The sequence below is a fragment of the Balaenoptera musculus genome, chromosome 7 (genome assembly GCF_009873245.2).
Source record: "Balaenoptera musculus isolate JJ_BM4_2016_0621 chromosome 7, mBalMus1.pri.v3, whole genome shotgun sequence".
Classification (NCBI taxonomy): domain Eukaryota; kingdom Metazoa; phylum Chordata; class Mammalia; order Artiodactyla; family Balaenopteridae; genus Balaenoptera; species Balaenoptera musculus.
In genome coordinates this window covers 101,700,630-101,713,367 of record NC_045791.1, presented here as the reverse complement: position 1 = coordinate 101,713,367, position 12,738 = coordinate 101,700,630, and the positions used below count along the sequence as shown (strand labels likewise).

The 12,738-nt window shown below is 39.6% G+C and overlaps 1 protein-coding gene across 1 annotated transcript in view; it reads left to right on the top strand.

Annotated features, from left to right (window-relative positions):
- The window catches only part of COL4A4 (collagen type IV alpha 4 chain), a 140,661-nt gene that overhangs the window by 65,622 nt on the left and 62,301 nt on the right, over positions 1 to 12,738 (top strand). The window contains exons 19-21 of the mRNA XM_036857742.1: positions 2,561 to 2,725; positions 5,823 to 5,912; positions 6,906 to 7,069. Coding sequence (XP_036713637.1) covers positions 2,561 to 2,725; positions 5,823 to 5,912; positions 6,906 to 7,069 — 419 coding nt within the window. The remainder of the gene's footprint in view (positions 1 to 2,560; positions 2,726 to 5,822; positions 5,913 to 6,905; positions 7,070 to 12,738) is intronic.

Below are 12,738 nucleotides of genomic sequence, written 5' to 3'. Positions count from 1 at the left end.
GACAGCAGGCAGCATCTGGGGCCATCCAGTGACTGATTATGGAGATTCTGAGTCAGGTCTTAGGACTGTTATGAAGACAAGATGGTAGCCAAGTCCACAGGAGTACATGTTCATTTCGTTTTAAACATACCATTGTATGTAGCCTTTATTATACATAATTTATTTTATAGTCACCTATAGTATTTACCATGAGATAAGTTGGGTTTTGGAGTCAGACACCTGTGATTGAATCCCAACCTTCCCAATCAGTATAGTATAGTGAAATAGTTATGCATTTACACAATGGACTAAAAACATTCCAGGTTCTAGTACTTACAAGCTGTGTGATCTTGGGCATTTATTAAACTTCTCTGTGCCTGAGTTTTCCTGTCTGCAAAATGGAGTTCTTGTTACAGTTGAAAGAATTAATACGTATACAGCTCTTAGAATACAACTGGGGATATAGTAAAGACTCACTGTGTTAGCTACGATTATTAGTATTCATATTTGGCCTAAATTTCCTGTGCCTTATCTATAAGGTACGAACTCTTCAAGGTTGTTGAAGGAGTAAAGATAATGTTTGAAAATACACGTAAAGCCCCAGCACATATGCACCCAATAACGAAAGCCATCAATTTAACTTGCACGCTACATTACTGATGACGGACAGGGTTTCAATTGTCTGTTGCTGAACAAATAACACAAAACCTAGTGGTTTAAAACAACAACATTCAGTATATTCCCCTTCACTGTTTCTGTGGTTCAAGAATTCAGGAAGGGCTAAGCTGAGCGATTCTGGAGCAGGGATTTTCATCTGGCTGCAGCCTTAGTGGCTGGAACGGAAACATGAGGACTGGCCAGACATCTCTCTCCTTCATTTCTCATATAGTCTCGAGCCTCTCTGTGTGACTCTGTGCTTAATTTAGGCTTCCTTGCAGCATGGTGGCTCCCGAGCAGTGATACGGCTTCCGTGGTGCCTCAGGACTCCAGTCCAAGCATTTCGCTTACAAGGAAGAAGCTGAATCTTCTTTAATAATCTGGCCTTGGAAACCATATCCTGTCACTCCCGCCATACTTCATTAGTCCAAACAACCACAAAAGGCTGGTACATTGAAGGGAAGGGGAACATTCCACCTCTTGCTAGGGGAGCGTCAAGGTTCTACAAGAGCGTGAGGGACTAGAGCTACCATGGCGCCATCTTTGATAATGTCAGTCTTCCCCAGAGAGATCCTGGAATCAGGCATGCTTAGGAAGAAGCAGCTAGGAGTAATGGTCACTCTCACACCAAGGCTTCCAGCTGTCTTGAAGCCAAAGCCACCAGCGAGGGGGAAGTTGCATGTCAAGGGGAAGCAGGATTTAGCTGCTGCTGCATTACTTTGACCTCCTGTAAACACACTGAACATCCAGTCGTTCACTGAGAACATGCCAGATATTGCAGTAAGCTCCTTATGTGGATTATTTTATTTAATCTTCATTACAAGCCTCTGAGGAAGATATAGAGGAGTAAATAAGTTAAATAACCTACTTAAGTACCTGTGGCTGGAGAGAGAGAGGCCAGGTTCAAACCTAGCACCTCTTTGCTTTTCCACAAACCTAAGTGGTTATAGTATTTTACATCTACATAGGTAATTATGTGAGTCTCATTTTTTTTTTTGGCTGTGCTAATTTGGTGTAAAAGATTAGAAGACTGTCTCCATGTAAGCATATCTCAAGCATATCCAAATATTACATTTTAGTATCTAAAAGGCAGCACCAGTTTTCTCATTAAATTCTACTAGTCAGTGATAATTATAAAAATAAACAGCTTAAAATGATATGCCAGGTACCTATCTACATGATTTAATATATTACCTTATTTAGTTTTTTCTTATTTTTTAAATTTTTTATTGAACCATAGTTGATGTACGGTATTATGTGTTACAGGTGTACAATATAGTGATTCACAATTTTTAAAGGTTATGCTCCATTTATAGTTACTATAAAATATTGGCTATACTCCACTTGTTTTACAGTATGTCCTTATAGCTTATTTTATACGTAATAGTTTGTACCTCTTAATCTCCTACCCTTATTTTGCCCCTCCCCCTTCTCTCTCCCCACTAGTAACCACTAGTTTGTTCTCTATATCTGTGAATGTGCTTCTTTTTTGTTATTTTCACTAGTTGTTTTTTTTTAAAATTCCACATGTAAGTGATATCATACAGTATTTGTCTTTCTGTGAGTCCATATTTTAATTCACTATATATGCTAATGTGTTTATTCAGGTTATTTTTTATCAAGTTATCAAAGTAGAAATTTTTAAAAATAATTTTAATTAAATAATATATATTTCTTTTCCAATAATCCTAAAGAATAGACAAAAAGGTAAGGAAATCTGATTCCCTAAACCTTTATTACCACTTGTGTGCTTTCAAAGGAGGTGAGGCATTCTGACGGCTGGGATATTCAGTTATTTTTTAACTACATTTTTTTTCCTTAAAAAAATTCCACAGCCTAAGAAGAATGTACTGATTTTGATTTCTTCTACAGAAAAATGTAATCTGAGAGTATGTGTGGTTTTCATTCTTGATTTCTCTTGGAGGCATGATGGGACCCCCTGGGCCACGAGGGTTTTCTGGTCATCCAGGATTTCCAGGGGCAGCTGGTGTTCCTGGGAGAGCTGATTCTGCTCCAGGAAAACCAGGCAACCAGGGACCACCCGGCTTGCCTGGAGTGCCAGGGTTGCCAGGACCTCCAGGATCAGATGGTAAAGTGCTCTTCATTCACATTCACTAGCATTTATGTTGCATTTGATATTTGCAGTATCATTCAGAAAATGTGACTTTCCATATTTTAAAAAGTGATCTAATATTTCATAAGCCAAGTTAGTAGTATCAATAATACAAAAAAGTAAACTGATGTTGGACTACCACGTCACTTAAATTATGTGAAAATATTTGGGTGGGAATTTAAGTATGATGATAGAATGTTGTAAATTAACACAATTTTTGTTTTTTAAATGTAGTTGTCATTTTTATAGAGTTATGTATGGACCTGGCTTAAGAGTCAAACAGCTCTACAAAGCCTTTTGTGAAAAAACTACCATCCCAGGCAACCCCTTCTCCTATTCCTTCCTCCCCAGGGGCAATATTTTCCCCACAATTAGCTGGATCTCTTGGTATTGGCCTCTATATTGACATTCAACATACTTGTGTTGCTATTTCTTAATTTTTCAGTTTGCGCATTATCTATTGACTTTCCTCTGTAGCGGGTGAATTCACCTCTTTCCCCACCCACCACACATGTGCCATTTTCCACTCCTACAACCTATCAATATAGTTATCGTCATAATTTTAGTTAAATAAATATGCAGTGTTTACACAGAAGGGCCATTTTCCACTCCTACAACCTATCAATATAGTTATCGTCATAATTTTAGTTAAATAAATATGCAGTGTTTACACAGAAGGGTTATATAAATGCTATTCACCAGTTTAGCCATATAATAATATATGATACTACTTCCCCAGCATAACAGTTTGGTAATAATTGTCATATCTTTGTGTGTTTGCTTGGTTTTCAATATACTTATTGCTAATTCAACCTCAAACCATCTGGAATTGTATACATCTCTTAATCATACATTTTAACTCATTACTAGTATTATCTCTTTGAATAAATCTCATCTGGCGCTTTTTGACCTGTTTAAATTAGGTCAGGTTGCAATTTTAAAAGCTGATGCTGAGACACTGCCTGGAGATCTTCCTTCACCATTATCCTAGGAATTCTCTGTCTCTATCTCTCTGTCTGTCTCTGTCTCTCTGACTCTCTGTCTCTCTGGGTCCCTTTGTTTCCACAACTCATATATTTCTTCTAATGGTTTACTCATTATACTTTGTGAGAAAATGTGTATATTTGGGGTATCTTCACTGTTTGAAATACCTTTATTCTACTGTGGAATTTGATTGATAGTTTGGTTGAATATAAAATTCTAGATTGGAATAATTTTTCCTCCAGGTTTTTGAAGGCATTTTCCGTTGCTTTTTAGTGCTGTTACTGAGAAGTCCAGTAACCTTTAGATACTTGATTCTTTGTTTAAAATCTCCTTTCTTATTGAAAGCTAATAGGAATTCTCCTTTGTTTTCAATGTCCTTAAATTTCACTGTGATTTACCTCTGTGTGGGTACATTTGCAGGCACTAGGAGCAATTTAACACAAATCCTTCATTTCTGGAAAAATTTCTTGAAGTATTTCTTTCTTTTTTTAATGTATTTATTTTATTCATTTATTTTTGGCTGTGTTGGGTCTTCATTGCTGCATTCGGACTTTCTCTAGTTGCAGCGAGCGGGGGCTACTCTTCATTGCGGTGCACAGGCTTCTCATTGAGGTGGCTTCTCTTGTTTTGGATCACGGGTTCTAGGCACGTGGGCTTCAGTAGTTGTGGCTTGCGGGCTCAGTAGTTGTGGCTCGCGGGCTCTAGAGCTCAGGCTCAGTAGTTGTGGCACACAGGCTTAGTTGCTCCGTGGCATGTGGGTTCTTCCCAGACCAGGGCTCGAACCCCTGTCCCCTGCATTGGCAGGCGGATTCTTAACCACTGCGCCGCCAAGGAAGCCCTTGAAGTATTTCTTTGAAGATATTTTGTCCTCCTTTTTTCCCCCTGTTTTCTATTTCTGGACTCAATATATTTGTCTGTTAGAGAATCAATCCTACATGTCTGTTTTTCAAATCTTCACTCTATTATTCTTCACCTTTTTATTTTTCTGTAACACTTTCTGGTAGACTTCCTCAACTCCATCTTCCAAGTCTGCTCCTGAATTTTTAAATTTCTGCTTTCATGACCATTTTTTAAAAATTTCTGAGGATTTTGTTGTTGCTGTTGTTTTCTCTCTCTTTTTTTGTTGTTGTTGTTTCCTTTTGCAGCAGCCTGTTTCTGTTTCTGGAATGAAATGCCTTCCCTTGTCTGCTTTTTAAACTATATAGTTTATTTTAAAGATTTCTTCTTACTGCATTGTCTGTTTCCTCCAATTTTGAGGGGGTTTGTTTTTTCCTGCTGCAGTTTTTGAGAAGGTGTTCTTACTGTTTAACTGCTTCTTTGACCAATCATCCTGTTTGGGGTCTCCCTGTCATTCTACTTCAGAGGTACCAATTCTTGAACTTTGGAAGAGATTTCTCTAGGTAAATTGTGTTCTTTTTCTGCTTTCCCCACAGCCTGCTTGGAATTCAGCTTTTTAAGGTCTGCTAAATCTTTTTACTTTTTTTTTTTTGCTTTTGCTTCTCTTTTTCTTTGTCTTGAAAGATTATACCTTTTTATAATATTCTTTTTTTTTTTTTTATAATATTCTTTTACTGTCTATTATCTTACTGGTATTTGGGGAGACAAGGAACTTATTGTTTGCATTTTATCTATCATTTTTAATCAGATGTCTCTGAATTTTTGCTTTTACAAACTCTGCTTTATGCTTTATTAGGTAATTATTGATAATTGAAGGGGAAAAATATATTTGCCATATACTTTTAGTTTTTTATTTATCTGTTTTGTTTTGGTATATTTGTTTGTTTTATTATCCACTACTTTGCTCTGCAACCCACTAAATTAGGGCTGAGATTAGGGATAGTGTTATCAATGGTTATGGTAGCAGAAGCTTGCTGTGACAATTGTATGGTCTATTTGTATACATATTCTTATAGCAGAGAGAAAGAATCATAAGAAAGGAATGGAAGAAAGAATGGTGTTGAGGGGATGGTGTGGATGCGAACACACCAACCTCTACTTGTTCTATATCAGATCTATATCAGATGTTCTATATCAGATGTTCACAAAAATTGTGTGATTCTCTCTGCCCGCCCCCTTTCCCACTGGAAAGTTGTATATTGTAGTGCTGGGCCTCCTGGACCACAAGGAATAAAAGGCAAAGTGGGTCCTCCAGGAAGAAGAGGCTCAAAAGGAGAAAAAGGCAAGTATGCATCAAAGTAGAATTTCTAGAAAACAACATATGGAGGATCGGGAGGCATTATGAAATGTACAATGTGGCATTTCATTTAGATTTTTCACTCACCTTAGTTACCCCTGTGAGTACTTAACTCACTGTGTGCTTGTGAGGTGATCAGAACTTACCAAAAAGTCAAATCCATATCTTACAGTATAAAGGAGACACTTACCTGCCATGAAATTTGCCTCAAAGTGATGACTTTTTCCACAGGATCCTCTCAATTCCTTGAAAAAAGCAGAGATAGGACAGTATTGATCTTTACTTTGGTTTCTCTCTGTGGGTCCCATCTTTCCCAGACTCATCAAATCCCTATAGCTCTATGTTTCTACACCCTAAATTGTTTGGTGCCTTTTTGACCAACTGAGTCAGGTGGGTATGAGAGCTGAGGAGTTTGACTATCCTAAAGGCATTTTTTTAAACTAAAGGTCCTGATGATTAGAAAATGCATTGTAGTGAATTAGTAGCTGTAACATGCAATACAATCAATAATCCCTCTTAACATATTGTTTGGATTCTTTAAATGCCCAGAGTTTATGCTCTAACCAATTTTGTTGTTGTTGTTGTTTTTTCAGCAGGAACCAAATTAAGAGCCTTTTTTTTTTAGTAGGAACCAAATAAGAGACTTCTAAACTTTTAAAAATTAGAAACTTTCTTATTTTCAGAGTTTCTTCCGTAGAATCAGACATCGGCTTTTCCCCTAGATTTTGTCAGTTTGAGTTTATTAAGACACAGAACACCCCATTTTTCTGGAAATGATATGTCCACCCACATAGACCATAGCTACCCCCAGGTCATGCCCTGTGCTCTCCACATCACATGTTATCAGTTGTCTGTGATAAGAATTGTGCACATCAGACCCTTTTTGTTCTTATTCACACTATTGGTTTTGTATAGTAAAGACTTTATTGGGATTTCATTCAGGAAATTTGACAAAGCTGCCTTTTATCCTCTGTCTAGGAAGCACAGGGCTCTGTGCCTGCCAGCCTTGTCCCTCAGGCCCACCTGGCCCTCCAGGACTTCCTGGGAGGCAAGGGAGTAAAGGAGACTTGGGACTCCCTGGGCGGCTTGGAGAGAAAGGTTACCCAGGCCTTCCTGGTGCCAGAGGATCTCCAGGGCCACCAGTAAGTAACTCTCCCCAGTATCAATCTTTCTAGTTAAAAGAGACTGATAGAGATAGAATTCAATTGTACCTCTCTCCAATTTATAGTGATATATATATTGTATTGAATCTATAAGTATATTCATGACAAAAAATCATCTCTATCATTTATTCATTCAGTCATTCATCATTCATTCATTTGTTCAGTCAACTAATATTTATTGAGCACCTACTATGTTCCAGGTACTATTCCAGGTGCTGGGGATACAGCAGGGACCAGAACACTATCTCTGCCCTCCTGGGGCCTCTACTCTGTTGGGAGGACATACACCATATAACAGATAGACGGGTGAATATAGAGTATGGCCAATGGCAATAAAGGCCGTCACCATCTGGTGTGGCTTGCGTGGAGAGAGTGAGGGACAGGGCAGACATGAAGTCAAATGGCTGGAGGTTAGGAGGGGTTGCAGAGCATGGAGCGTTGTAGGTGGGTTGGCTTCGAGCTTGTACTCTGGATGACATGGAGCAACCAGTGGAGAGTTTTAAGGAGAGAGCAGTCTGACAGTAGTTTTAATTGGATCACTCAGGTAGCTTCGTTACGAACAGACCCGAGGAGACAAGGGAAGAAGTAGGGAGATTTAGCTGGGCTATTGCTGCAGTAATCCTGGTGAAATATGATGGCGGACAAGTGTACCTCTTACTGTTGGGTGTGACGGGAAGTGGTCACATTCTGGGTATATTTTGACCATAGGGCCAGCAGACTGGCTGTGAGGCTGGATGTGGGATATGAAAAGCAGAGAAGTAAAGGATGGAGCCAAGATGGGCAGACAGTGTGAGGAGCAGGCGTGGGGGGTAGGAAAGGAAGCAGTGCTGTCGGGCACATTTTAAGTTTGGGGTGCCGATTAGACAAGCAGGTGGAGGTCTCAAGTAGGCTGTGGGATGCTATTCAAGTGAGGGATCCAGATGAGAGATCAGGTGGAGCTGTAGGTATTGGCTTCGTCAGAGTTTACGTGATATTTCGTGCCAGAGGATGTATGAGATCTTGCAGTGACTTCTATTTGCTGACCGTTCCAAGGGACCATTCCAAGTGACTCGGGCTGAGGCAGAGCGGTCCCTCAGAATAAAATCACTGGAGACAACCCTTATTACAGGGGCTTAATGCTGGGGTGGCCAGGAGCCTAACCATCAGCCCCTGTGCACTCTTTTCCATTTTCCCCAGGAAATCTCATGAAAATAAGGTTCCAGTCTGAGGGCCTTAAGTGAGGGTGATGGTTAAGCTCTTCCTGCACCAACCTTGTCAACTCAACGAGAAGTTAGGTCCTTAATATGCGTATGTTGAATAAACATAATTGTAATTATCAATATTAAGTAGGCTGCATTTTATTGTCTGCTTCTTTAATTCAACTTTTTATAGTCATTTTTAAATTTTTTATTTTTTGAAACAATCTTTTTTTAAACTTATTTTTGGCTGCGTTGGGTCTTCGTTGCTGTGCATGGGCTTTCTCTAGTTGCCGCGAGCGGGGGTACTCTTCGTTGCGGTGCACGGGCTTCTCATTGCGGTGGCATCTCTTGTTGTGGAGCATGGGCTCTAAGCACGTGGGCTTCAGTAGTTGCAGCACACAGGCTCAGTAGTTATGGCTCACGGGCTCTAGAGCTCAGGCTCAGTAGTTGTGGCACACGGGCTTAGTTGCTCCGCGGCATGTGGGATCTTCCCAGACCAGGGCTGGAACCTGTGTCCCCTACGCTGGCAGGTGGATTCTTAACCACTGCGCCACCAGGGAAGTCACATAGTTATTTTTTTATGTTGTTACTTAATCTTCATAATGAAGGTTTTATTGGCTCTAAAATATTTTTCTTCCTTCACATTGAGTTGCTTCTCAGAGCTAACATCTTGGAGTGCGGATTACTAGTTCAGCCAGGGTTATCCTGGTGGAGGTTTATGTAATTCAGTTGCTCCAGGGCTTACCTCTTAATTTAAAAAAATTTTTATCTTAAATTAAAGTATAGTTGATTTACAATGTTGCATTAAACTGGCCGTATTTCTGATGTCTCTGTTCTGTGTATGATTCTGTCCATATGACTTCTCTGTACTAAATTCATCTCACTGTGATCATAGTTAGGGACCAAGTTCATACCATGGGGCACAGGAAACGAAAGGAGGGAGGGAGGGATGGACAGAAAGAGAGAGCTTGAAGGACCCACAGACAAGTATTCTTGGGTGCTCTCACTCCGCCGTACATCTCTCTCCTCTGCTGGTCCCTGGCCCCAGAAGCCACAGATATGTGGGAAAGTAGAAAACAGAAAAGTAGGTTTAAGTTCTTTGCAATTTTTTCTGTGGTTGGACCAAAGCCTTGTATTCATTGCCTTAGCCTGAGAGCAGTTCCCAGGATGGGGGTTTGCCACCACGACGCTCTATTGCAAGGTGTAGGGCTTAGGAGCACATGGACCAAGCTTCAAATCCCAACTCTGACATTTGTGAGCTCTGTGGTGTTCCTGTAAGATGGATATAGCAACACCTGTTCTACAAGTTTGTTGGTAAGAATTCAATTCAACAGTATATTCTGAGAGCTACAAAGTACACACCAGTGAACCAGATGGCCAGGGTCACTGCCCCTGAGGAGTTGCAGCGCAAACCAAAGGTCACAAACTGCCATGGACTAAATCTGAACCTCCAGCGTGTTTCATTTTGTCCTCACAGTGTTTGTTTTTGTATTATTAATATGTTTACGGCTGACCTTGAGAAATTGGAAGCTCATTAGCACAGGTCAATGGATCCCCACCACTGCCGGAAGCTGAGGAGGTCTGGGGGCTCGAGTCTCCACCATGCCCTCTCGCCTGCTTTTCGGAAGAGCATGGCCCCCCAGTGGGCATCTACGGTTGAAGTCCCTGATCTAGACTGTGTATAAAATAACTAGTACATGCCCGGCAGAGAAGACTTCTTGTGGCTGCTGAGATTTTGTTGTTGTGTATTTTTTTTTAACCTCTTTATTGGAGTATAATTGCTTTACAATGGTGTGTTAGTTTCTGCTGTATAACAAAGTGAATCAGCTATACGTATACATATATCCCCATATTCCCCTCCCTCTTGCATCTCCCTCCCACCCTCCTTATCCCACCCCTCTAGGTGGTCACAAAGCACCGAGCTGATCTCCCTGTGCTATGCGGCTGCTTCCCACTAGCTATCTATTTTACATTTGGTAGTGTGTATATGTCCATGCCACTCGCTTACTTCGTCCCAGCTTACCCTTCCCCCTCCCCGTGTCCTCAGGTCCATTCTCTACATCTGCCTCTTTATTCCTGTCCTCCCCCTAGGTTCTTCAGAAACTTTTTTTTTTCTTAGATTCCATATATATGTGTTAGCGTACGGTATTTGTTTTTCTCTTTCTCACTTACTTCACTCTGTATGATAGTCTCTAGGTCCATCCACGTCACTACAAATAACTCAATTTGGTTTTTTTTTATGGATGAGTAATATTCCATCGTATATATGTGCCACATCTTCTTTATCCATTCATCTGTTGATGGACACTTAGATTCCTTCCATGTCTTGGCTATTGTAAATAGAACTGCAATGAACATTGTGGTACATGACTCTTTTCGAATTATGGTTTTCTCAGGGTATATGCCCAGTAGTGGGATTGCTGGGTCATATGGTAGTTCTATATTTAGTTTTTTAAGGAAACTCCATACTGTACTCCATAGTGGCTGTATCAATTTACATGCCCACCAACAGTGCAAGAGGGTTCCCTTTTCTCCACACTCTCTCCAGCATTTAATGTTTGTAGATTTTTTGATAATGGCCATTCTGAATGGTGTGAGGTGATACCTCATTGTAGTTTTGATTTGCCTTTCTCTAATGATTAGTGATGTTGAGCATCCTTTCATGTGGTTGTTGGCAATCTGTATATCTTCTTTGGAGAAATGTCTGTTTAGGTCTTCTGCCCATTTTTAGATTGGGTTGTTTGTTTTTTTGATATTGAGCTGCATGAGGTGCTTGTATATTTTGGAGATTAATCCTTTGTCAATTGCTTGGTTTGCAAATATTTTTTCCCATTCTGAGGGTTGTCTTTTCGTCTTGTTTATGTTTTCCTTTGCTGTGCAAAATCTTTTAAGTTTCATTAGGTTCCATTTGTTTATTTTTGTTTTTATTTCCATTTCTCTAGGAGGTGGGGCAAAAAGGATTTTGCTGTGATTTATGTCATAGAGTGTTTTGCTTATGTTTTCCTCTAAGAGTTTTATAGTGTCTGGTCTTACATTTAGGTCTTTAATCCAGTTTGAGTTTATTTTTGTGCATGGTGTTAGGGAGTGTTCTAATTTCATTCTTTTACATGTAGCTGTCCAGTTTTCCCAACACCACTTATTGAAGAGGCTGTCTTTTCTCTATTGTATATTCTTGCCTCCTTTAAAGATAGGGTGACCATATGTGCGTGGGTTTATCTCTGGGCTTTCTATCCTGTTCCATTGATCTATATTTCTGTTTTTGTGCCAGTACCATACTGTCTTGATTACTGTAGCTTTGTAGTATCACCTGAAGTCAGGGAGCCTGATTCCTCCAGCTCCGTTTTTCTTTCTCAAGATTGCTTTGACTATTCGGGGTCTTTTGTGTTTCCATACAAATTGTAAAATTTTTGTTCTAGTTCTGTGAAAAATGCCATTGGTAGTTTGATAGGGATTGCATTGAATCTGTAGATTGCTTTGGGTAGTATAGTCATTTTCACAATGTTGATTCTTCCAGTCCAAGAACATGGTATATCTCTCCATCTGTTTGTATCATCTTTAATTTCTTTCATCAGTGTCTTGTAGTTTTCTGCATAAAGGCCTTTTGTCTTCTTAGGTAGGTTTATTCCTAGATATTTTATTCTTTTAGTTGCAATGGTAAATGGGAGTGTTTCCTTAATTTCTCTTTCAGGTTTTTCATCATTAGTGTATAGGAATGCAGGAGATTTCTGTGCATAATTTTGTATCCTGCTACTTTAGCAAATTCATTGATTAGCTCTAGTAGTTTTCTGGTAGCATCTTTAGGATTCTCTATGTATAGTATCATGTCATCTGCAAACAGTGACAGTTTTACTTCTTTTCTGATTTGGATTCCTTTTATTTCTTTTTCTTCTCTGATTGCTGTGGCTAAAACTTCCAAAACTATGTTGAATAATAGTAACCGTGTCTAGTTCCTGATTTTAGAGGAAATGGTTTCAGTTTTTCACCACTGAGAAAGATGCTGGCTGTGGGTTTGTCATATATGGGCTTTATTATCTTGAGGTAAGTTCCTTCTATGTCTATATTCTGGAGGGTTTTTATCATGAATGGGTGTTGAATTTTGTCGAAAGTTTTTTCTGAATCTATTGAGATGATCATATGGCTTTTCTCCTTCAATTTGTTAATATGGTGTGTCACATTGATTGACTTGCGTATATTGAAGAATCCTTGCATTCTTGGGATAAACCCCACTTGATCATGGTGTATGATCCTTTTAATGTGCTGTTGGATTCTGTTTGCTAGCATTTTGTTGAGGATTTTTGCATCTATGTTCATCAGTAATATTGGCCTGCAGTTTTCTTTTTTTGTGACATCTTTTTCTGGTTTTGTTATCAGGGTGATGGTGGCCTCGTAGAATGAGTTGGAGAGTGTTCCTCCCTCTGCTATATTTTGGAAGAGTTTGACAAGGACAGGTGTTAGCTCTTCTCTAAATGT